At 37.0% G+C, this 26,917-nt stretch overlaps 1 protein-coding gene across 7 annotated transcripts in view; it reads left to right on the top strand.

The window, feature by feature from the left end:
* FBXL2 (F-box and leucine rich repeat protein 2) overlaps nucleotides 1–26,917 on the top strand; it is a 146,542-nt gene that overhangs the window by 10,808 nt on the left and 108,817 nt on the right. For 6 of the 7 annotated variants that reach the window (XR_003118042.1, XR_003118041.1, XR_003118043.1 and 3 more), the window contains exon 2: nucleotides 11,281–11,342. Coding sequence is in view for 4 of the 7 variants with exons in the window: in XM_025374924.1 (XP_025230709.1) it covers nucleotides 11,281–11,342 (62 nt within the window). In the remaining 3 variants the exon portion in view is untranslated. Of the gene's footprint in view, nucleotides 1–11,280; nucleotides 11,343–11,485; nucleotides 11,580–26,917 lie in introns of all 7 variants that reach the window. The other variant, XM_025374927.1, reaches the window with a different exon arrangement.

Below are 26,917 nucleotides of genomic sequence, written 5' to 3' on the forward strand. Positions count from 1 at the left end.
TCTTACTCAATTCTTCCAATGTCCCTAAGAAATTGACATTTGTTATTTTATTTTATTTATTTATTTTTTATTTGGGGACAAGGCCTCGCTCTGTCACCCAGGCTGGAGTGCAGTGGCTCGGCTCACTGTAGCTTTGAACTCTTGGGTTCAAGCAATCCTCCCACCTCATCCTACTAAGGTCCTGGGATTATAGGTGTGAGCCACTGCACCCAGCCTGAGTTTGACATTATTCCCATTTAATAGGGCTAAACTGAGCAGGCAATTTGCCCAAGGTCATATAGTTAGTGAGTGGCAGAGCCAGGATTTGAACTTAACCAGTCTGTTTCCAAAGCCTGGGCTCTTAACCATTACATTATGGCTTCTTGCCAACCTAAAGATTGTGCCCAGTGCCTGGCACAAATGTACTAATTACACCAAGATTAAGAGTCTTAATGTCTTAGCTGAATCAGCAGGCTCTTTTAAATTTTATGGCAAACTGTTGTCATGTTGTCTAATGACATCCTGAAGGATTTAGGTTTTTTTTTTTTCTCCCCCCCACCCCAGTTCAGACAATCAAAGCTCAGATATGGACAGCTGTGGGTTGGCTACACTTTTACTGCTGTTTTTCCTACTTCACTTTGAATCTCACTGCTACCCTGTGTAGTGTCTATATCAGCTACTGCCTCTTCCAGCTCTAGGGTGGCCATGAGAGAGACAGGGATGGAGCAGGGAAGTCTAAGGAAACAGAACAGGGCATTTATTTGGAAGTTTTTAATGGAGTCAGAATCAAAGTTCAAACTCAGATTTCCCAGTTCTCAGTGCTGCCTCTACAACTGTGTCTTTCCGTTGATTTTTTTGTTCTTTGGGTTTCTGTCCAATACATATTTATTTTGTGCTACTGTGTGCTAGTGACTGTTCTAGTCAGTGGATATCCAGCAGCGCACGAACAGAGGTTGGCTCTCCTCTCATGGAACTTATATTCTAGTGGCAGTGAGACAGATAATAAACAGATAAGGTGGTGAAAAGTACTTCAGAGAAAAATAAAGCTGGGTAGGACAGAAAGAATTCTAGGGCAGGGTTGGAAAGTGAATGAGAGAAGGGAGGTGTTGCTTTTAATGTAGAATAGAAGGGAAGGCCTCTCTGATAAAGTGACATTTGAGCAGAGGATATGCCATGGGAATGCCTGAAGAAAGACTGTGTCACTAGTCAAAGGTGCTGAGGCAAGAACATGCCTGTTGTGTTGGATGAACAGAAAGAAAACCAGTGAGGCTGGAGTGTAGTAAGAGAGGGGAGCGTGGTAGGAAGTAAGATCAAAGTAGTTAAGGGAGTCAAATCACACAGGACTTTTAACCAGTGTAAAGGATTTTCACGTTGATGGAAGGGGAAGGGATTGGTGGGGTTTAAGTAGAGGAGTGGCATATATGACTTATATTTTATAAGAGAGTCATTCTGGAGTAAAATTAGGGGAGAAGGGACAAAGCAGGGTGACTATGGCATTATTGTTGCAGTCATCTGTAGGATTAGCTGATGGATTGGTTATGGAATATAAATGATTTTGATGATTTGAGCCTGAGCAAGAGGAAGAAGGACCTGCCATTTGCTGAGATGAAGACCATGGAAGGAGCAAATTTGGGGTAGGGATGAAGAAAGCAGAAATTCGACTTCAATGACTCTCGGAGTGTTAGAGTTGGAAGAGACTTTGAGTTTATCTAGTACAATTGTTTCCTTTTACCAGCTAGAAATACTAAATACTGAGAGGTTAAATGACTTTCCCAGAGTCAAACAGCCTATACTACTTGTTGTGCAGCATAAAGAGCCCTGGAGTTGTAGTCATGTTCAAATTGTAGCTTTTCTGTTTCTTAGCTCTGAACCTTGGTCAAGTCATTTATTTTCTCCAAGTCTGTTTTTCTTCTATCAAAAAGGATAATAAAGACTTCCATTTCTTGTTACAATGTTGAAAGTTGCAGCAGTTGACATTATTGCTCCCACTCTGGTAGTAAGAAAAGTCAGAGAAGGTACAAAATCAGAATTTTAAAAAAACCTATCAGAGTTGACACAAAAAAACTAAAGAAACAAAAATCTGGAAAGTAGTGAGCCCTTCCTCTCAAGAGGAAAAAAAAAAAAAGAGAGAGAGATACATAGATACTTTTCATCTATGGTGGAACAGCAAGAGGAAGAATTTGCCATATAAAGAGAAGTCAACTGTTACTGACTGCATGTAGGCTGGAGTGACAATCTGGAATCCTGAGGAGTTCCAGCTACAGTGCAGGACTACACCTACCTGCCAACTTTTCCCCCATGGGCTTTCAATTAGTACACTGGAATAGGAGTTCAGATGCAGGGGCAAGGGAAAGAGAGCTAAGGAGGATCCTGCTGAGGTGGGTGGATTTTGCTGAAGGCTAGGGGCAGGGCAGGAGAGTTAATAGAAATCCCTGTAGTGCACCAGAGGCTTTATGAAGTCTAAGGCTGGGCCTGCAACAGGCTGGGGGCATGGCAAGACAGCTAAGAAATCTCTTTATGACTATCTAGGCTTTTACTGAGGACAAGTCAGCCTTTGAGAAGGCATAGTCAGGGTAACAGAGCAAAAAGAGATCGCCTCAAGGCACAGAAAACAGAAGGTGCTGCTGGAGACCAAGGACAACACCCTAGCTGAAAGCTGGAATGTGAGGGGAGGGCAGAGAGGAGGGAAGATATCTCACAGTTCGGAAAGCTAGCATAGGTTACGAAGCTCAGAGATGTATGAAGCTTCGACATTGCTCAGATTTTAGCTTCTCCTGAAGGTAAAGTTCTGATTTCGCACTGAAATTATTATAAGCCAATCATGAACTAACACTACAATCTCAAACCCAGCTCAACTATGGATTGAAAGGATTGAGCTGTCACTCCCAGTTTCCCAGCAACTTAATTGAAGAAGGAACTTCCCTTTATGGAGATAAATTAATGTTCTTTTATACACAGTATCTGGCATGAAATAAATTATGAGATAGAGAAAGAAACAAGAAAATGTGATCCATGGTCATGGGAAGAAAGAGGCAACAGAAACAGTCTCAGTGATGGCCCAGACGTTGAACAACATGGATAAACAGAGAAAATTTCAGCAGAAAATTGTAAACTATTTCTCCAAGTGGAAATGCTAGAAATGAAAAATATATTAGAAATGAAGAATTCATTTGATAGGCTTAATAGCAGACTGCACACAGCAGAAGAAAGCACCAGTAAACTTAGGGACGGATCAATAAAAATCAGCATTCAAGATCTGTGGGACAATACAAAATTGTCTAGCATACATGCAACTAAAGTTCAAGAAGGAGAGGAGGAAGAGCAGGGACAGAAGTCTAAATTGAGGTATATCAGAGTTGACTTTCTGAAAATCAAAAATTTTTATAAAGGAAATTTAAAAGGAGGTAGAAAAGAAAAAATTACATAAAGGTGAACAGTAATATGAATAATTGACACCTTGTCAGAAACAATGCAGGTCAGAGGAAAATGAAATTTTTTTTTTGAGACAGGGTCTCACTCTGTTGCTCAGACTGGAGTGCAGTGGTGTGAACATAGCTCACTATAGCCTTAATGTCCTGGGCTCAAGAAATTCTCCCACCTTAGCCTCCTGAATAGCGGGGACTACAGGTGCATGCCACCATGCCCAACTACTTTTTAAATTTTCTGTAGAGACAGTGTCTTACTGTGTTACCCAGGCTGGTCTTAAACTCCTGAGCTAAGTGATCCTCCTGCCTCACCTCCCAAAATATTGGAATTATAGGTGTGATCTACTGTGCCTGGCCTGGACTAACTTTTTTAAAGTGCTGTATTTTATTTTTTAAGCAAATCTGCTAACCTGGAATTAAATATTCAAAAGTGAAGGAGAAATACAGATATTTTTGAAGGAAGCAAAAACAATTTGTCTACATCAGACCTATATTACAAGCAGTGTTAAAAGAAGTTCTTTAAGTTGAAGGGAAGTTATAATAAAGGAAGTTCAGATCTGAAGGAATGCATTACACCAGGAAGGGTAAATATATGGATTAATATAAGGGACCTTTTAAAATATCTTGCTTTAATACATACATTTATTTAAAAAATATGGACTATTTAAGGCAGAAATAATAACATGTTATTTGGTATATAGTAGTAGTAGAAGTAAGCTATCCAACAGTAAGTGCACAACAAGCCGGGGAGGTCAAATGAAGTTAGACTTTGGTAAGTTAAAGATGCACTCTGCAATCACTAAAGCAAACATTGAAAAAAATACAGAGAGGTATAGCTATAAGATCAGTGAAGGAAGTAATAAATATCACATTACGAAAAAGTCAGGAAAGCAGAATAGAGGAACAAAGAAGAGAGGCAAATGGAAAATAAATATAAAGATGGCAGACTTAAAAATCATATCAATAATTACATTAAATGTAAAGACCATCATCTCCAATTAAAAGGTAGCAATTGTCAGGCTGGATAAAATAGCATGGTCCAACTATGTGCTGTCTTTATGAATCACTGTAAATATAAAACACAGATTGAAAAAGGGTGAAAAAGATGTACCATGCAAAAAGCATAAGAAAGTTGATGTTGCTATATTAACAAAGTAGACTTTAAAACAAGGATCATTTCTAGAAAAAAGGATCATTTATCATAATGAATCAATTTATTAAAAATACATAACAGGCCGAGCACAGTGGCTCATGCTTGTAATCTCAGCACTTTGGAAGGCTGAGGGAGGTGGATCACTTGAGCTCAGGAGATCAAGACCAGCCTGGCATACATGGTGAAACCCCATCTCTACTAAAAATGCAAGAATTAACTGGACATGGTGATGCACACCTGTAATCCCAGCTTCTTGGGAGGCTGAGGTGGGAGGATCATTGAGCCTGGGAGGCAGAGGTTGCAGTGAGCCAAGATCATGCCACTGCACTCCAGCTTGGGTGACAGAGCAAGCCTCTGTCTCAAAAAAACAAACAAACAAAACAAAACAAAAAAAACTTGTATGTACCTCACAACAAGCTTCAAAATATGTGAAACAAAAATTGATAAAACCAAAGAGAAAAAGAGGCAAAACCACAATCATAGCTGAATATAACACCTCTATCACTAATTGGCAGAACTTGTGGAGAAAAAAAAAGTCAGTAAAGATTTGAACACCACTATCAACCAACTTGATACTTGGCATTTATGAAGCAGTACACATCACTACAGAATTTAAAAAATAGCAAAATGGCAGACGTAAGTCCCTCCTTATCAGTAATTACTCTAAGTACAAAGGGATTAAATTTACTAACTAAAATGTAGACACTGGCTGAATGGATAAAAACAAAAACGAGCAAAAAACTTCCCGCATGATCCAATTTTATGTTGTCTGCAAGAGATCCTTGTTAGATCAAAAGACAGGTTAAAAGTGAGCTGGGTTGGCTATACTAATATCAGGCAAAATAGACTAAGTTATAATAAAAATTGTTACATGAGACAAAGGTGATTATATGTTCATAAAAGGTTAATTCCTACAGGAACCATAATGATTATAAGCACATATGCACTAAACAACAGAGCCACAAATATATGCAGCAAACTGACAAAAATAAAGGGAGAATTTTTTCTTCTTTTTTCTGTTTTTAGAGATGGAGGTCTGTCTGTGTTGGCCAGGCTGGTCTTGAACTCCTGGCCTCAAGCAGTCCTCCCACCTTGGCCCTCCAAAGTGCTGGGATTACAGGTGTGAGCCACTGTACCTAGCTGAGAAATGGTTTTATAATAGTAATTGGAGACTGCACAGCTGTCATCATAGCTACCATTTGTTAAGCACTTAGTATATGCCAAGACTATCCTAGGCACTTTACGTTTATAAACTCATTTCATTCACAACAGCCCTTGTGGCAGCTTCAATTACTATCCCGATTTTGCTGAAGAGGAAACTATGGCATAGAAAAGTGGCAGGTTCCATTCATATCCCCATTTTGAGGAAGAGGAAACTATGGCATAGAAAAGTTAAATGACGTGCCCAAGGTTTACAAAGGTGTAAGTGGAAGCTCTTGGATTATAAGACTCTTTTGGGAAATTAGATTTGATCCTTAGAGGTTTCCTAGTCTCATTTCCCATTGAGGAAGGGATTCCTTTCTCTGACAATCCTGGTTCTGTGGACTCTGCAGGAGCATTGAAGATGGGAGATCACTGCTTCAACAGCAAGACATTCTAGTATGGGCTATTGTAATTGCTAGCAAGTTTTTTTTCCTATGTTGAGGTGAAATCTCACAACTTTGATTCACTAGTCTTTGTAATAACAGAAAATAAGCCCATTGTTCTGACTGTTGAGATATGTGAAGGTTTTCATGTCATTCACCACCAACCCCAACATCAGTTGGAGACTTCAATACCATACTTTCAATAAAAGAACATTTAGACAGCAGAATAAGGAAACAGAAGTCTTGAACAACACTATAAGTCAATGAAACCTGACAGATTTATGTAGAACACTTAACCCAACCACACCAGAGTCAACATTCTTCTCAAGTGTACCTGGAACATTCTTCAGGATAGACATACGTAAGACCACAAAACAAGTTCCAATAGCTTCTTCCCCACCTCCGGCTGCCGGCAGGACCTTTCTCTTACTGCTGCTGGGACCCTATGTCATCACCCAGGCCGAGCACGATGCCCCCTAAAAAGGGAGGTGACAGAATTAAACCACCCCCAATCATTGGAAGATTTGGAACCTCACTGAAAATTGGTATTGTTGGATTGCCAAATGTTGGGAAATCTACTTTCTTCAGTGTATTAACCAGTAGTCAGGCTTCAGCAGAAAACTTCCCATTCTGCACTATTGATCCTAATGAGAGCAGAGTACCTGTGCCAGATGAAAGGTTTGACTTTCTTTGCCAATACCACAAACCAGTGAGCAAAATTTCTGCCTTTCTAAATGTAGTGGTTATTGCTGGTCTTGTGAAAGGAGCTCACAATGGGCAGGGCCTGGAGAATGCTTTTTTATCTCATATTCGTGCCTGTGATGGCATCTTTCATCTAACACATGCTTTTGAAGATGATGATATCACGCATGTTGAAGGAAGTGTAGATCCTATTCGAAATATAGAAATAACACATGAAGAGCTTCAGCCTGAAGATGAGGAAATCAGCTTGAAGATGAGGAAGTCAAGGCTGCTGGAAAGTACAGACAACAGGGCAGAAATTATATTGTTGAAGATGGAGATATGGTCTTCTTCAAATTTAACACACCTCAACAACCGAAGAAGAAATAAAATTTAGTTATTGCTCAGATAAACATACAACTTCCAAAAGGCATCTGATTTTTTTAAAATTAAAATTTCTGAAAACTGATGGAACAATTAAAGTTGGGAAGATGGGAATCTTCAACAAATTATTTTTATTTGTTTTAAAATTAAAATACTGTGTACCTCTCCACCAATGAAATGCAAATTCACTAAATGTGAACAGCTTTGCTTTTCACATGATTAAGACCCTACTCCAAATTGTAGAAGCTTTTCGGGAACCATATTACTCTCATGATACTTCATTAATCTCCATCGTGTATGCCAAGCCTGACACATTTGACAGTGAGGACAATGCGGCTTACTCCTTTTTGAATCTACGGATAATGCATGTTTTACAGTACTCCAGATGTCCACACTCAGTAAAACATTTGACAAAAAAAAAGTTCCAATAAATGTCAAAAGATTGAAATAATACAAAGTGTCTTCTTTGATAACAGTGGAATGAAGCTAGAAATCAACAATAGAAGGAAACCTGGAAAATTCACAATCATGTAAAAACACTTTTTTTTTTTTTGAGACGGAGTCTCGCTCTGTTGCCTAGCCTGGAGTGCAGTAGCGCAATCATAGCTCACTGCAGGCTCAATCTCATGGCTTAGCCTCTTGGATTATAGGGATTATAGGGCATGCCACCATGCCTTGCTGATTTTTAAATTTTTTTGTAGAGTTGGGTCTCACTATGTTGCCCAGGCTAGCCTTGAACTCCTGGCCTTAAGTGATCCTCCTGCCTTGGCTTCCCAAAGTGCTTGAGTTACAGGCATAAGCCACTGTGCCTGACCCCAAATTAACCACATTATTAATAGGTGAAAGAAATAATGGCTATTTTAAAATACTTTGAGATGAATAGAAATGAAAATATATCATATGGGATGCAATGAAAGCAGTACTTAGAGGGAACTTTATAAATGTAAGTGCTTACATTACAAAAGAAGAAAGGCCAGGCACAGTGGCTCACACCTATAATCCCAGCACTTTTGGAGACCAAGGCAGAAGGATCACTTGAGCCCAGGAGTTTGAGACCAGCCCGGGCAACATAGGGAGACCCTGTCTCTACAAAAAATCATTTTAAAAATTAGCTGGGTGTGGTGGCATGTACCTGTAGTCCCAGCTACTTGGGAAGCTGAGGTGGGAGGATTGCTTGAGTGAGGGAGGTTGAGGCTACATTGAGCTGTGATCATGCCACTGCACTCCAGTCTGACTGATAGAGTGAGACCCTGTTTCCAAAAAAAAACCAACCAGTCAGTAACTTTGCACCTCAAGGAACTAGAAATATATTAGATAATTTAGCTATTTAATCTAATATAGTGCTTACTGGAACTTGCAACACAGTAGGCACTTACTAAATATTAGTCTCATATATCCAACACAAAGATTCATCATTGACACTACTTTGAAAATAAATGTAGGGTACTATTTATGCCACTATTTCCACTTCGGCAGTTTGTTTTGATGGATTGTTTTTTTAATCCAGGTTTTAAAAATTGAGATATTCATCATATGCTATAAATTTTCCTCACTTAAAAAGTACAATTCAGTGGGATTTAGTATATTCACCAAGTTATGTGACTATTACAACTGTCTAATTCAAGAATTTTTTTCATACCTTCAAAAGAAACCTCATATACATTAGCAGTCACTTTCCAGCTCTAGGCAAGTACTAGTCTTTTTTCTGTCTCCATGGATTTGCCTTATCTGGACATTTAATGTAAATGGAAACATACAATATGTACCCTTTTTTGTCTGCTTTCAGTAGCATGTTTTCAAGACTCATTCCTGTTGTAACACATATCATTACTTAATTCCTTTTTATTGCTGACTAGTATTCCATGTTTTGGAATACCACATTTTGTTTATCCCTTCATCAGCTGATAGACATTTTTTAATCGTTTTCACTATTTAGCTATTAAAAATAGTGCTGCTATGAACATTCATGGACAAGTTTTTGTATGGACATACATTTTCATTTCTCTTTAGTATTGACTTACAAGTGGAGTTGCCGGGTCATATGGTAACTCTTTAACCTTTGAGGAACTGCCAGATTGTTTTCCAAAGTGGCTATACCATTTTATATTCCCACCAGCAGTGTATGAGATTTCCAGTTTCTCCATGTGTTCACCATTACTTATTACTATCTTTTTCATTTTAGCCATCCTATGGGTATGATGTATCTCACTGTGTTTTGACTTACCCTTGACTTACCCTTACGTTGAACATCTTTTCATGTATGTATTGGCCATTTGCATATCTTCTTTGCAGAAATATCTATTCAAATCTTTTGCCCATTTTAAAATTGGGTTGTCTTTTATTACTGAGTTTCAGAAGTTCTTTATGTAGTTTGCATACAAGTGCCTGGTCAGATCTGTGATTTGCAGATATTTGCTCCAATCTTGTGGGGTTTTTTCCTACACTTTCTTGATGGTGCCCTTTGAAGTACAAAGGTCTGTTGTTTGTTTGTTTGTGTTTCTGAGACAGGGTCTTGCTCTGTCACCCAGGCTGGAGTGCAGTGGCGCGATCTTGGCCCACTGCAGCCTCCGCCTCCCAGGTTCAAGCTATTCTCCCACTTCAGCCTCCTGAGTAACTGGGACTACAGGCACGCGCCACCATGCCCTGCTAATTTTTGTACTTTTAGTAGAGATGGGGTTTCACCATGTTGGCCAGGCTGGTCTCAAACTCCCAACCTCAAGCTATCTGCCTGCCTTGGCCTCCCCAAGTGTTGGGATTACAGGCGTGACCTGCTGCACCCAGCCAGGTCTTTTATTTTGTTGAAGTCCAGTTTATCAATTTTTTTTGGATGTTTATGCTTTCAGTGTCATGTCTAAGAAACCATTGCATAATCCAAGGCCACCAAGATTTATGCTTATGTTTTCTTCTAAGGGTTATAATTTTAGCTCTTATATTTATTTAAGTCTCTGAGCCATTTTGAATTAATTTTTTTAGATGAAGTGAGGTGGGGGTCCAAATTCATTGTTATGCTTGTATATATCTGGTTGTACTGGTACCATTTCTTGAAAAGACTATTCTTTCTCAATTTAAATCACTGCTCATAAATTTAAGAGTTTATTTCTTGATTCTCTTTATTTTAGCCAATTTTATAATTTTATTTTAGATTCTCTGTTCTGTTCCATTGATCTGTATGTCTACCCTTATGCCAGTGAACACATTGTTTTAATTGCTGTAGCTTTGTAGTAAATTTCAAAATCTGGAAGTTTGCATCCTTCAACTTTTGTTTTTCTTTTTCAAGATTATTTTAGTTATTCTGGGTCCCTTGCATTTCATATGAATTTTTTGATCAGCCTTTCAATTTCTGTAAAAAAGTCAGTTGTAATTTTGAGAAAGATTGCATTAAATCTATGGATTAGTTTCAGAAGCATTGCTAAAATAACACTAATAAGTCTTTCAGTTCATGAACATGAATGTCTTTTGATTTATTTAAGCCTTCTTTAATTTTTCTCAACAATGTGTGAGTTTTCAATATGGAAGCCTTATTCTTCGTTTGTTAAGTTTATTCGTAAGTATTTTGTTCATTTTGATGCTGTTGTAAATAGGATTATTTTCTGAAATTTATTTTCAGGATGTTCATTGCTACTATGTGGAAATACAGTTTATATGTATATAACTATATCGTATATATGTTGTATCCTGCAGACTTGCTGAACTCCTTGATTAGTTCTAATTGATTTTTGTGCGTTTTTAGAATTTTCTATGTGCAAGATCATGTAATCTGCAAATAGAGGTTGTTTTACTTCTTCCTTTCCAGTCTGGACATCTTTTTTATCTTTTGTCTAATTGCTTTGGCTGAAACCTCCAATACAGTGTAGTATCTAATGGCCATGTGTTGCCATTTTTATGAAACAGTGATAGGGCATAAAATGTTTTATATTACTCAATATTAGAATATGGTGGCTGCATGAAATTAGTAACACCCTATTTGTAGGACAACAGTTGGGGCTGTTCTGATCTACTAGTATAAAAACAAATAACTTTTTTCCACATCGATTGAAGAACATTTTCACAATTTCCTTTTTTTTCTTTCCAGGTTTTCTCAAACAATGATGAAGGCCTTATTAACAAAAAGTTACCCAAAGAACTTCTGTTAAGGTAAGTGTAGATAAATTCTGGATGAAGAGTTTAGATCTGATTTAGTCATCAAGTTCCAAGCCTATCTTCTTTCTCACTGTGAGTCCATAGCATAGAAAAACAGACAGAATTAGCCTAACTGACTTTTTGTTTTTGTTTTATAGAATGCTGTTCAGCTTGTTGTTAAATTTTACTTGGTCTAATCCAGAATGTACTAAGTATGTACATAGCATTGGTCTGGATTCTTTTTGTAATGTGGTAAGTATTGTAATAATCTTCAGTAGGTGCCATTGTTTTGGTTTCAGTAGATAATCGTGATGAAGTCAGTAATATGAGGAGAGATTATTGCAAGGTTGTGAGCTCCTGAAGTCATAAAGTTTTTGATGTTTTCAGACAAATGAGTTTTAAATACAAAAAATAAGCACAGTTATGATATGTTCTTAGTGATCACTTAAAATACTGTCAACCCCAAGTATTGATATGTTTTTATTCATATGAGAAGTATAAGTGACAGTAGTATAAAATAGGCTTTTTGTCTTTTATTTCTGGCATCACTAAATATACAGTAAATGTTATTCTGGTGGTGGTTTTTACCAAGTAAAGCTATCAACCAACATTTGTTGGCCTGGAGGTACTTCAGTTTTCTTTAGTATTATGCAATCATCAAAAGAAATCTTATTTTAAGGCCAGGAGTGGTAGCTCATGTCTGTAATCCCAGCACTTTAGGAGGCTGAGGTAGGCAGATCACTTGAGGCCAGGAATTGAAGACCAGCCTGGCCAATGTGGCGAAACCCTGTCTCTACTAAACATACAAAACAATTAGCCAGGCATGGTGGTGCACGCCTGTAATCCCAGCTGCTGGGGAGGCTGAGGCACAAGAATTGGGAGGCTGAGGCAGGAGAATCGTTTGAAGCTAGGAGGTGGATGTTGCAGTGAGCCTAGACTGTGCCACTGCACTCTAGCCTGAGTGACAGAGTGAGACTGTGTCTCAAAAAAACAAAAACAAAAACAAAAACAAAAAAACAACAAAAACAAAAAAACTCATTTTCGTTTTAGATGTTGTTATATTTTAATTCTTTACAAGGAATTAATAGGTGTATACACGGTAATCCTTGAGAGTCATTTCCCTAACTCTGTTTCTCTTATCACTGATACTTCACAAAACAACAGCATCAGAAACCAGGTTTTGTGATCAAATAACTGTAGGAAACAAACTGTAGTCCTATAGGGTTAACAAAACCTATAGGACTTCACAGGGCCTTAATAGGCTAACGTGCATGGCGATGATACAAGTTAGGTAATTGTGCCATTTCAAACTTACTGACAATGGAATCCTTTTAATATTCCACAGAAAATTTGGGGGAAATGCTGACATACAATAAGAGATTGACCAGATGACTCCATTCCGTGGCTGTACTAAATCTCACTTTAACATTTGGGGAATGAATATGAGTTTTGTTTAAATATTGGGAATAATTATTTTCATCTCTTCCCAAGTTCACGACAGAACCACTTTTAGATGCCACAGATTACTCACCTTTACTGTCATCAGGTTATTAGACATTTTTCCTTGAGTTAGAAATGCGGTAAAAACTTGGCTTCTTTGTGGTAGTGATCACATTTCAGGGACTTCAAAGGGTGTTTCATTAGTCATCAGGTGTTGTTTGACACTGTTGTCATGAGCCCCTTCTCAGTTGATAGAAAAACTGAGACAGGATTGTATGAAAAATATCAATTGTATTTTATTCCAATAAAACAAATATTTGGATAAGAGAGAATGTTCTTTGGCATTTTTGATAAGTTTAAGAAAGTGGTGACAAGAAAGAAATGTATGTTTCCCATATAAACCCAAAAGGCTTTGCTCAAGCACTGTAAGTTGTTAGAAGCAATACAACTGTGTCAGGGTGGGCAGGCTGTCACTATACAACTGCACAGATGCCATCCACATAGACTGCAGTGTAGATGGTGACCCCCTAGGATTATGTAGTGCTTCCAGTCTGGGTCTGAACATTTCTCTAGAACGGGCATCAAGCTGTAATCTCAATATGGTGTTCTTACCCTGGGGAATCCTAAGCAGCTTCAGGCAGGCCTCTGTTGGCCACTGAACACTAGGGTGTGATTAAACTCCACCCTTCTCATGCATACTTCTGCTATGACTCAAGGCTACTAACTGAATGGTTTTTTTCCTTCTGGTAGGGTTGGCTTTTGTACTCTACTCAGCCATGGAACAGTTTCTGTCTGTTGATACCAAAAAAATAAAAAGGAATTATATCACTTTCTATGTAGTGTGATTTCTAAACTGCAGTCTTGGAAACTTCAGTTCTTTTAAAGATCCGTGATGGACTCAGCTGTTAGGAATTCTGGAGGTTGTCATCACTACTTACAGCTTTTGAATCATGCCATAAAGCTCATACATAGATCACTTTTCAGAAAGAATTGCCACTTGAGAGCAAATGTGAACGTCTCTTCATAGACTTACATTCCCACTTATATTCTTATTTCAGAGTCTGTAAGGGGAATTTAAAATATTGCCACTACAGATCTTCTCCAACTCATGAGTCTCAAAATTAACTCTAGCAACCGTGTATTTTAAGAGTTTTTTGCTGGCCTTTAAATCATTTCTATCATTTTACTTTCAGACTTTCCATTCTCTGTGTGGCTTTCCCTTTTCCTAGCTACCCTTTCTAAGAAAAATTTTGAAGAAGGGTTTGAACCAGATTACCTGAGCCTCCGTCTGCATCAATAGTTAATTCCACAACATTGGGTATAACAAAGCCCCCACCTCATGAAGCTTAAGTCTTTATTATTTTCTGCTCAGTTAAATTATGTCTTCATTGTCTACCCTTGGCTTATGTGTTTATTTCATATTGTAGATTTCTTTGTGACAGTGTAGTCTGTTGTTCCTAATCTTGTTGAATTCCTATTCACCTTCAGTCTTACTTCCTCAATACATGTGAATTCTTGGACTTTATGACAGACTTAATTGCTTTCAGTCCAGATCATTTTCTCTTCTGCCACTTTTGACTGCTTCTGTTACCACCATCTTTAATTCTCAACTAGCTTCCAATACTGATCCCATCAACCGAAGCTTCACCTTCCCCTTTGGAACCATTAACAAGCATAATCTGGAATAATATGCTGCTTTTCATCTCTCTGTTATCACTTTGAATCCACTCAGAAAAATCTGTGTTTTCTTTTCATCTGATTTTATTGATAGTTTTAAGAATATATATTATTCACAGATTCCTTCTCTACTACCCATTTTTAGTTTGTTACTGAACTAGTTTTTACAATTTTGCTTTTTTAAATCCAGCTCTTGCTCATGAATTAAGGCTACTGAAGTTTTTTCTCTACCTTTGCTCTCACATAGCCCAACAAACAGCTTTTAATATTATCCTTCCTGGGGAGTCAGTTACATAATTTTTGTTAACAATGGAAGTACTTAATCTGTTGCAGCCATTATCTATTAGTGAGTTGGATTATCCTTGCATATATTTTTCCACATTGTTATTGTCCATATTACTGTTGGAATCAGACTTTCTGGGTTCAGACTTCAACTCTTCTCATTTATTAGTTGTGTGACCTTACTTACTTAACTCTCTGGGCCTTAATTTGCCCATCTGTAAAATGGGAATAGTAATAGTTCTTACCTTATGGGGTTGTTGTTCTTAGAGTACCTGGCATGTAAGTATTAAATAAATGTTAGCTCTTATTGTTATTAATGTCAATTTTTGGATGCCTGAATATTTAATAAACGCTATTTGACAATGCAGTCAGCTTTAATACAAACAGCTGATGAATCCAGCTCTTAATATGGATCTAAATATATGCTACTGCTAAAAATATCTCAGTAAAGTACCTGGTTATTAAGTAACTCTGTGAAGGCCCAATGCTTCCGTTCATTAAACTGGACTAATTCAATCTCAATAGCAATTGCATACTACTATCTTATATTAAACTGACAATTACTGTTGCTTAAGCAGATGTGTGGTGTTGTGACATCTGATTTACAACTGCAGTTACCTTGCATTATAACAAAAGATAGTCTCTTGGAGGGAACTATTCCCTTTTTGGGGAAAAAAAAAAAAGTCTTCTGTGAATTGAATACTGACCTAAAACTCAGATTATAAATTTTAATAGTGATTTGACTTTAAGTTTTAATTTCTATTAGGTTGCTTTCAGATGTTAGTGATGAAGTAAAAGCACATGTAAACCCCCTCATAGGAGACAGCAAGTGATACCTGCAGTAAACAGCTTAAAACATCCTGAGGAGTCAAAGCTCTAGTTAGTCATAAATAATAATGAAAGAAAATTACTAGACACATTAAAAAAATTAAATTACCATTATCGATGTAATTTCTTTCCTTTTTAAATTTGTGTAGATACGTGATAAAATTTATTGGCTTGATAAAGGAAGATTTCATTGCCCCAAATGAGGGATTTGAGCCTAATAATTCTGGGCGATATGAAATCAAAGACACAATTTCATATAATATGACAGTTTTAGTAGTTGAATTTGCTTGGGAGAATTATAAAATGACTAGCACATTTTCAAATTTTCCTTTTCTCAAATTTGTAAGCCAGTGCCATGAGTGAAGATCATTGTGGTTTTTGTTGGAATCATTAAGATGTAGCCCAGTGCTTCTCATAGGTCCTTGGCAAGCAGTGCAGTAAAGGGCTCATTCCTGCTATGGGTGTCATTGAGTAGGTGCTGTTGCCTGCTGGTTGGTTTCAGCACTCCATGGACTTTTTTAAGCACTGCTGCCTCTATTTCCTGCTGTCTGTGATGCCTGCTGCCTTATATATATTCCAGGGCACCCTAACAGGTAAGATGCTCTTTTGGGGGTACATGCTGCAGTTTCAAATTTAAGCATCTATGCAGATTTTTCCTCTTTGCCAAAGAGTTGTTTTAGGTTGGTTTGCTTGCTCTCTGGTTGTTTTTTGACTTGTGTGTGGCAATGTGGGACTGAATAAATGTATATGTTGAAATCAGATGCAGCAGCTTAAAAGCCCTCATGTTCATTATCTCCCTAAACTGTTATGTACTATTTTGGGGTTGGCACCAAGGTCCAAATTGGCAGAAGCAAATTTTCTTTAGACTAGATTGGGGTTATGCTTGTATATGAACACTCTGAGGATGACTTTGGATTTTATATCTATATTGAGATGCCATGAAACACCAATGAATCTCTTCTGATAGGAAGGATAGAAGCTAGATACATTTTGCCCCAGACCCTTATTTATCCCTAGCAAATTGTATTAGAGATCTATTCATTTGAAAACCGTGAATTCAGTACACAGAAAAGATTGGTGAATTTGACTCTATGAATAGTGAAGTATGGTAAAATTATACCATACTAAAGATAAATACTACAGTGGTGGATGAAATAATTAGATACACATTATAAGCAAGGGCATTATTCTTCAATATGCAAAGAAAAAAACTCAAAATTATTAAGAATAAGGTAGATTGATTTTATTAGAAATACAGTTTGAAGAGGCCACGAACAAAAGAAGAAATACAAATGGCTAATAAATGTATAAAGAGATGCTCAACAAGGCCCATATTTAAATACAAATCAAAATAACAAGATATTACCCAAAAGTTTGATAATATTAGGTTTTGGCAAGGAGATGCGAGATACTTTAGGTGGGAATATAAACTGTAGCAGCCATTCTGTAGGGCCACTGGAAAAAAATTTTTAAATGCTAAATGTATGTATTCACAAATTCCATTTCTAGGAATTTACTAACATATATTTGCAAAAGCACACTGAGGCATGTGTGCAGGATGATTACTGCAGCATTTTAAAAACTTCAGTTATGCAGAATTGGATTACTCATAATTCTTGGTTAATGATACATTTTACCATTGATCCATGCATTGCCCTCTTATTCATTTTGTAATATAAGGAATGTACACAAATGCTGCCCCTTCTCATTCCCCACCATCAAGGTAATATTATTAACGACTTTGTGTTTATCATTTCTTGCTTCTTAAAACTTTTTATCTTAAATATATTTTGACTAAACAATATGATGTTTACTTTTGCTTGTTTATTAACTTTGTAAAAAAAAGTATATGTTATATTAGAAATGTTTTTCACTCAAAATTATGTTACGAAAGGTGATTCTTGTTGCTCTGGTTGGCTGTTGCTCATTCATTTTTACTGCTGTATAGTATTCTACTGTGTGAATGTACCAACATTTTATTTTTTTCCCCCTTTACTGAGTATTTGGGTTGTTTCCAGTGTTTTGTCAGTTAAGAGCCGTGCTGCTTTGGACATCCTTGTAGATGTTTCCTGGTGCACAAATACGCAATTTTCTCTGAAAGTAGAATTTCTGAGGGTTATACGCTATACAGATATTTAACTTTATAAAGAAATATTAAATTGTTTTTCCAAAGAGGTCTTAGCAGTTTATATTCATACAAAGAGTGGATAAGAGATTCAGTGCCAAACTGAATCTCTTTCTAACACTTAGTGTTGTCACATATCTTAATTTTTGCCAAAGAAGTGTAGAATGGCACCTTATTGTGCTTTTGTTTTGAATTTTCCTGGATTCTAGTAATGTTGAGCATCTGTTCATATGTTTATTAGTCACATGTGTTTCCTCTTCAGTGAAACACATATTTTTGTTTTTGGCCTATTGGATGATTGGCTTATTGATTTGTAGTTCTTTATATTCTCAGTATAATCTTTGTACTGATACTAATGTTTAGCTGACAAGTACTTTATCCCATCTTCTAACTTGTTCTTTTCACATTCTAAGGCATTTTTTTTAACTTTTTTTTTTATTATTATTACTATACTTTAAGTTCTAGGGTACATGTGCACAACATGCAGGTTTGTTACATATGTATACATGTGCCATGTTGGTGTGCTGCACCCATTAACTCATCATTTACATTAGGTGTATCTCCTAATGCTATCCCTCCCCTCTACCCCCTCCCCACAATAGGACCCAGTGTGTGATGCTACCCTTCCTGTGTCCAAGTGATCTCATTGTTCAGTTCCCACCTATGAGTGAGAACATGAAGTATTTGGTTTTCTGTTCTTGCGATAGTTTGCTGAGAATAATGGTTTCCAGCTGCATCCATGTCCCTACAAAGGACACGAACTCATCCTTTTTTATGGCTGCATAGTATTCCATGGTGTATATGTGCCACATTTTCTTAATCCGGTCTGTCACTGATGGACATTTGGGTTGATTCCAAGTCTTTGCTATTGTGAATAGTGCCGCAATAAACATTCGTGTGCATGTGTCTTTATAGCAGCATGATTTATAATCCTTTGGGTGTATACCCAGTAATGGGATGGCTGGGTCAAATGGTATTTCTAGTTCTAGATCCTTGAGGAATCGCCACACTGTTTTCCATACCTTTTGTGAAGTCAAATATATCAGTCTTTTCTTTTATGCTTAGCGTTTTTTGTGCTTTCTTAAGGAACTTCCTCCTTACCCTGAAGACAAAGAGATAGTCACATGTATTTTATTCCGAAAGCTTAAAGATTTTGTTTTTGATATTTCAGTTTTTAATCACTCTGGTACATATGTTTATATGTAAGATAGGAATACATTTTTGTTTTCTTTTTTATATGGATTATCGATATTTCTAGGTTCATTTGTTGAATGATCCTTCTGTTTCTACATAGAAATGCCCTATCACCTCTGTAATGTATGTATGAGTCTTTTTCTAGTATTTAGTATTTTCTGTGTGTCAGTACTACATATTTGGTAAGGCATCTATATTTTTGAGTGGCCAGGCCCCACAAATTTATTTCTCCTACTATCTTTATCTGATTTTTAAATTAATATAAGCCTCAAAGAATTGAGTTGAGCAGTATTCACATGTTTTTCTGTTCTCTGAAAGCATCTATTTGTCTTGGTTTAATTGTTGCTTGAAAGTCTGTTAGAACGATAAAATTACGTGAGGCTAGAATTTTCTTTGTGGGAAATTAATTATTACTTTAATTTTTAGAAATGAATAGTATTTTTCAAGTTTTTTTTTCTGTTTTTTCTTGAGTCATTTTTACTAATTTTATTTTTCTAGGAATGTGTCCATTTTGAGTTTTACATTTTGTCTTGGTAACTGTCTTTTTATTTGCTTTGTAAACTCTGCTGTATCTGTTGTAATGTTACTTTCTTCCTTAATATCGTTAGTTTATGCTCAAGTGTTTCTTCCTTTCTTGATTAATCTCACTAGAAGTTTACCTATTTCATTAGTCTTTTCGAAGAACTAGCTTTTGGCTTTATTCTTTTCTATTGTTTCTTCATTTCTATTTTAATAGTTTCCATTCATATCTCTGTAAAAATTTTTTCTTTGAGTTTTATTCTGTTTTCTTTAGCTACCTTCATAAGTTGAATGTTTAATTGCTTATTTTTTGAGCCTTAGACAATTAACTGAAAGCTCTACTTTTGTTGCATTCTACAGATTTTGAACTGTAGTGTTTTTCTTATTCAGTTTCAAATATTTATCATGTACCACTTTTTCTTCTTTGACCCATACTTTTTTTTTAAAAAAGGCTTTATTGTAATATGTAATGCATAGTCAGAGAACTACACAAAACAAATATATGAAACAAATATCCTTATAGACACCACCTAAGTCAGTAAACTTTGCCAGTCACCAAAGAAGCACCTCTGCACCCATTCAAATCACAACTGCTTTTTTCCTCTTCTGAAGGAACCACTATCTTGACTTATAGCTATCACTATATTTCATTGCTTTGTAGATTTATCACCTATATGTGCATCCTTAGACATTATAGCTTAGTCTTGCCCATCTAAAAAAATTGTCAATCTTTTAAGTCTCAGTTAATCTACAGGTCCCCTCTCCATATCTTTCTGTTCCATACATTTGTCTGTTGAAGAACTTGGGTTATTTGGCCTGTAAAAATTCCCACAGTCTGGATGCTTATTGTGTCCTCATGGTGCAATTTCAAGTTTCCTCCATCTTTTATATTTCTTGGAAGATTGACAGTTGGATCCAGAGACTTTATCAGATTGATTCTACTACTTTGGTAGGACTTTCTGTGGTGCTGTATTTGTTCATCAGTAGTCATACAATCTCTGGTTTTATCTTTTTTGAGATGCTAGTGTTGATGCTTATTGTCTACATCATTAATTTATTGGGACTACAAAGTGGTGATACTCTCATTCTTTTTTTCCCACTTATTGGAACACTTATATAAAGAGGCACTTCAGTTCTATTTGAGTACCCAGTGTTATATTTTATATATATAAAGGCAGGAAAATGCTTGATTCTATCCTTTTATTTGCCAGTTTTAGACATAATGAGATATATAAAGATATGATGAGAAACAAAATATTTACATAGTTTCAAATAGACTTTCCACAAGATAAATGTTTTACAAAGGAAAAATGCTAACTATAATAGGGCAGTCTGGCAGACACCATCTTAAGCAAATGATCGAAGTTAGCATCACCAGTAACAATACAGATGGACATCATATGCCTCCTCATGCAGTGTACTAAGAGCACAATATCCTATCTGGGCATTCCTGACAAAAATTTGTAACCCGAATCTAATCATGAGGAAGCATCAGATATACACACAAGGACATTCTACAAAGTAATTGGCCTATTTGCTTTTAAAAATATTGAAGTTACAACAGATAAAGGCTGAGGAAGTGTTCCAGATTAATGGGTGCTGAAGAGAAGCCATGACAGCCAAATACAGTATATGATCCTGAACTGGATCCTGGGTCAGAGTTTTTTTTCTTCTGCATTAGGACCATTAATGGGACAGTTGGCAGATTTTGAATAATATCTGTAGATTAGATAATAGTAATAGATTACTGTTAATTTCCTTATTTTGATAATTATACTGCATTTATAAAAGAATATTCTTGTTTGGGGGAAATATTTGAAAATGTGAGGGTAAACGGGCATCATGTCTACAACGTACTCTCAAATATTTCAGAGAAAATGAGATATATATATGTAATATATATTAAATATGTAAAGAAAATGCAAATGCAGTATAATTTAGCTTTGGCAAATGGGGGGAAGAATATGCAAACATTCCTTGTCATACTTTTGCAACTTTACTGTAAATCAGAAATTATTTAAAAATAAAAATTAGTTGATTTCTCATCCTCTGAAGGTGACCACATAGATTTTTAAAAAATAGTTATAAATTTATGAATTTAAACATATTTGATAATTTTCAGTCCATTGAAATTACCTGTATTGAAAATCAAATTGGGCTGGGCGCGGTGGCTCACGCCTGTAATCCCAGCACTTTGGGAGGCCGAGACGGGTGGATCACGAGGTCAGGAGATGAAGACCATCCTGGCTAACATGGTGAAACCCCGTCTCTACTAAAAATATGTAAAAAAAAATGAGCCAGGCATGGTGGCGGGCGCCTGTAGTCCCAGCTACACAGGAGGCTGAGGCAGGAGAATGGTGTGAACCCGGGAAGCGGAGCTTGCAGTGAGTGGAGATCACGCCAGTGCACTCCAGCCTGGGCGACAGAGCGAGACTCCGTCTCAAAAAAAAAAAAAAAAAGAAAAGAAAAATTGTCCTGTCTTTGGCTCCTGAGTCCTTTTACATGATCTTAGTAGGGTTTGTTTGTTTTTAGTTTTTTGTTGTTGTTTTTGTTTGTTTGTTGAGGCAGGGTTTTACTGTGTTACCCATGCTGGCCTTGAACTCCTCAGCTCAAGCAGTATTCCTGCCATTGCCTCCTCAGTAGCTGGAACCACAGGCACCTGCCACTGCACCTGGCTTCTTGTAGCTTTTGCTGGTTTGCTTCCTATCTAAGATAAGATATGCCAGACTCATCTCATATAGTCCCTTTCCCATATCTGGAATTAGCCATTTCTTTAGAAGTATTAGTTTCTTTCTATGGGAAAGGGTATTTCAAGATTATAGTCTGGTTGCTAGAGATATTAATGATTATTGGGCTGGTTATTATTTCTAGGCATTTTCAGTACACTGAATTTATATCATATGAGAAACTCATAATTTCATTACTTATACTACTCATTCAAATTTAGGACTGCAGGTATCACTTAATGTCATCAATCTTATGTCTCTATCTTCTTTCATCCACACAGATAGTCCTGGTTCTGGCACAGGAGATTATAGAATTAGAATATCCTGTAATTACTCATTTGCTTTATTCCACATTACACACACAACAGCCTCAGAATAACACTAACACAGTTGTCATCAACATGAGTACTAAAAACAGTTAATTATTTTTCTTCTTCCTGTTTCTCTCAGCCCCCATTTTTTGAGATCTTTCTTCTTTTTTGATGTTGGTGTTTAATGCTATATTATAATATTCCCTCTCAGAACTGCTTTTGTGGCATCCTTTAGTTTTGGTATGCTGTGTGTCCACTTTCATTTATCGCAAGATTTTTTATATCTTCCTCTCAATTTCTTCTGTGACCCATTGGTTGTACAGAAGCATGTTGTTTAATTTTAGAAATGCTTCTTTTTATTGGATTCTAGTTTCATACCATTGTGATTAGAAAACATATTTGATGTGATTTCAAATGGTGATGAACTCCCGAAGCTTTTTTTTTCGTTTGTCTGGGAAAGTCTGTCTCTCCTTCGTTTCTGAAGGACAGCTTTGCTGGGTAAAGTATTCTTAGTAGGGAGGTTTTAAATATATATATATATATTTTAAAAAACCATTTGAGATGGAGTCTAGTTCTATTGCCCAGGCTGGAGTGCTATGGTGCAATCTCGGCTCAGTGCAACCTCTGCCTCCCAGGTTCAAGTGATTCTCCTGCTGCAGCCTCCTGATTAGCTGGGATTACAGGCACTCACCACCACTCCTGGCTAATTTTTCTGTATTTTTAATAGAGACAGGGTTTCACCATGATGGCTAGGCTGGTGTTGAACTCCTGACCTCAAGTGATCTGCCCACCTTGGCCTCCCAAAGTGCTGGAATTACAGGCGTGAGCCACCATACCCAGCCAAATTCTATATTTTGATTATGTCATCCTATTCTCTTGTAGTTTGTAAGGTTTCTGCTAAGAAATTTGCTGATAAGTGTATTGAAGTTTCCTTGTATGTGATATGCTGCTTTCACAATCCTCTTCTTTCTTTAATTTTTGACAGTCTGCCAATCCTGTGTTTTGGTGTAGTCTTATTTGGATTGAACCTGGTTGGAGATTTTTGAGCTGCCTGTGTGTGAATATTCATATCTGTTCCCAGACTTGGGAAGTTTTCTGTTATTTAGTTATATAAGCTTTCTACCTGCCCCCACCTTTCTTTTTCTCTGCTCCTTTTGGTATCCACCTTCCCATAATGGGTATATATTACTTCACTTGTTGGTGTCCCATAATTCTGATAGACTTTGTTCACTTTTTTTCATTCTTTTTCCTTTTTGTTCTTCTGAGTGATTAATTTTAAATGACCTGTCTTTGGGCTCTTCTTTTTTCTGCTTGATGAAGTCTGCTGCTGAAGCTCTCTCTGGAATTTTTCAGTTAAGTCTTTGTGTTCTTAGCTACGGAATTTGGTTCTTTTTTTTTTTGAGACGGAGGCTTGCTCTGTCACCCAGTGTGGAGTGCAGTGCCACTATTTCGGCTCACTGCAACCTCTGCCTCCCAGGTTCAAGCGATTCTCCGGCCTCAGCCTCCTGAGTAGCTAGGATTACAGGTGCACGCCACCACGCCGGGCTAATTTTTTGTATTTTAGTAGAGACGGGGTTTCACCGTGTTAGCCAGGATGGTCTCAATGTCCTGACCCCATGATCCCTTGCCTCAGCCTCCCAAAGTGCTGGGATTACAGGCATGCTTTCCTGTGCCCAGCCTGTTTGGTTCTTTCTGTGGTTTTTCTCTCTCTTTGTTGAACTAATTTTGTTTGTGTATTGTTTTCCTGATTTCATTTAGTTGTCTTAATGTAGCTCAGTGAGTTATGCAATATAGATAGACAACTATTTTTTATTCTTTTTTTATTTTTATTTTGAGACAGGGTCTCACTTTGTCACCCAGACTGGAGTGCAGTGGTGCAATCATAGCTCACTATAGCCTCGACCTCCTGAGCTCAAGCCATCCACCTGCCCCAGCCTTCTAAGTAGATGGGACCATAGGAGTATGCCACCACACCTGGCTGATTTTTAAATTTTGTTGTAGAGACAGGGTCTCTTCATATTGCCCAGGCTGGTCTCTGACTCCTGGGCTCCAAGCAGTCCTCTGCTTCAGCCTCCGAAAGTGTTGGGATTACAGGCATGAGTTACTGCACCTGGCCTATTTCTAATTATTTGTCAGGCAGTTTGTAAATCTCCATGTTTAGGGCTGGTTACTGGTGCTTTATTTTGTTCCTTTGATGGTGTCATGTTTCCCTGATTTTTGTGATTCTTGTGGCTGTGCATTGGTGTCTATGCATTTGAAGAAATAGGGACTTATTCTGGTCTTTGCAGAGTGGCTTTAGCAGGGAGAGCTCATCACCAGTCAGCCCATCAAGAGATTCTGGGAAGGCTCTCTGGCTTCCAGCCCCCATTTCTTAATGGTTGTATTAAATCTACATTGTTAAAGCTTTTAGCTACCATATATTATATTCTCTCTTTAATGCTTATTTAACTTATTTATTTATTTTATTTATTTAACTTACTTAATATAAATTATTTATTATCCTAATAGCCAGACTGACAAGGAGGAAAAAGAGACAACAATTACCAGTTTCAGGAATGAGAGAGGAGATATCACTGCAGGTTTTACAGTTATTGAAATGATAGGCCAGGAGTGGTGCCTCATACTTGTAATCCTAGCACGTTGGGAGGCTGAGGCAGGTGGATTGCCTGAGCTCAGGAGTTTGATACCAGCCTGTGCAACGTGGTGAAACCCCATCTCTACTAAAATGCAAAAAATTTGCTGGCATGGTGATGTGCTTCTGTAGTCCCAGCTACTTGGGAGGCTGAGGCAGGAGAATTGCTTGAATCTGGGAGGTGGAGGTTGCAGTGAGCCAAGATCGTGCCACTGCACTTCAGCCTGGGTGACAGAGTGACACTCCATCTCCAAGAAAAAAAAAATGATAATAAGACAATATTATAAACAACTTTATGCCAATAAATTTAAGAACTTAGATGAAATAAACAAATTCCTTGAAAGTCACGGACTACCAAAACTCACTTGCAAAGAAATAGATAATCTAAATAATTTTTTGTTTGTTTTAAACTCCATCAAGTCCTGGTAAACTAAAGATTTCTATACATATTAAAGAAATTGAATTGGTGGTTGAAAAACCTTTCCTTCCAAAAACATGCAAAACCAGATGGTTTCAATGGTGAATTCTATCAAACATTAAAAAACAAAACAAACATCAATTTCTACATAAACTCTTCCAGAAATTTGTTTGTTTGTTTAGAGAATAGGGTCTCACTCTGTCACCCAGGCTGGAGTGCAGTGGCGAGATCATGGCTTACTACAACCTCAACTTCCTGGGCTCAAGCAATCCTCCTGACTCAGCCTCCCAAGTAGCTGGGACTACAGATACATGCCACCATGCTCAGAGAATTATTTTTTTTGTAGTGGCAGGGTCTTATTATGTTGCCCAGGCTGGTCTCAAACTCCTGGCCTCAAGCCATCGTCCCACCTTAGCCTCCTGAACTACTGGGATTACAGACATGAGCCACTGCATCCAGCCTCATTTAACTTATTCAGTACTCATTATCAGTCCATATTCAATTTCTATGTTGTCATTTTGTTTTGTGATTGTGATGCTTGTTCTCCAGAAGATATCTCAGGAAGTGTTAATGGGAACAATATTCTCTGAGTTTTTATACATTGATAATAGTTTGTGCCTTTTATACTTGAAAGTCAATTTTGCTGGATATTAACTTGGTTCATATTTTCTTTTCCTGATTATCTTAATTATGCTATTCCATTTTCTTCTGGCATAAAGCTTTGCTGTTTAAAACTCTGATGATGATCTAATCTTTATTCCTTTATATCTCTATATGCTTTTTATATTGTTTATATATCCTTGATATCCCCTTTAATTTTTTTTGCTTTTTACTTATTGTGAAATATTTAATTGATAAAGATTGAATATATTCAAGGTGTACATGACAACATGATGATTTAATATATGTATATATTCTATAATGATTACCACAATCAAAATGACGCATCTATCACCACTCATTCTGTACATTCGATCCTCAAAACTTGTTCATCTTATGGCTAAAAGTTTGTACCCTTTGACCTACATCTCCCCATTTCTCTTGCTTTCCCAGCCCCTCGCAACCACTGTTCTACTCTCTGCTTCTATGAGTTCAACCTTTTTACATGCCACGTGTAAGTGAGATCATAGAGTGTTTGTCTTTTCTATGTCTGACTTATTTCATAGTGTCCTACAGGTTCATCCATGTTGTCACAAATGGCAGGCAGGCTGCATTATGGCTAGAGAATATTCTATGGTATAGTTAAAATGTGGAATCTAAAATCATGGTAGTGAACTTTTTGTATTCTGTTACATTAAACTCCACTTTCCTTGGTACTTTCAGTGGATCTTTTTCCTCATTTAAAGTTGATTTTGAAACATATATTAGTCATTTGCATAATATGGTCCACTAGGTAATGCAAATATTCCCCTTGCATTTTATAATATTATAATATATA

This window comes from Theropithecus gelada, chromosome 2 (assembly GCF_003255815.1).
Source record: "Theropithecus gelada isolate Dixy chromosome 2, Tgel_1.0, whole genome shotgun sequence".
Taxonomy (NCBI): domain Eukaryota; kingdom Metazoa; phylum Chordata; class Mammalia; order Primates; family Cercopithecidae; genus Theropithecus; species Theropithecus gelada.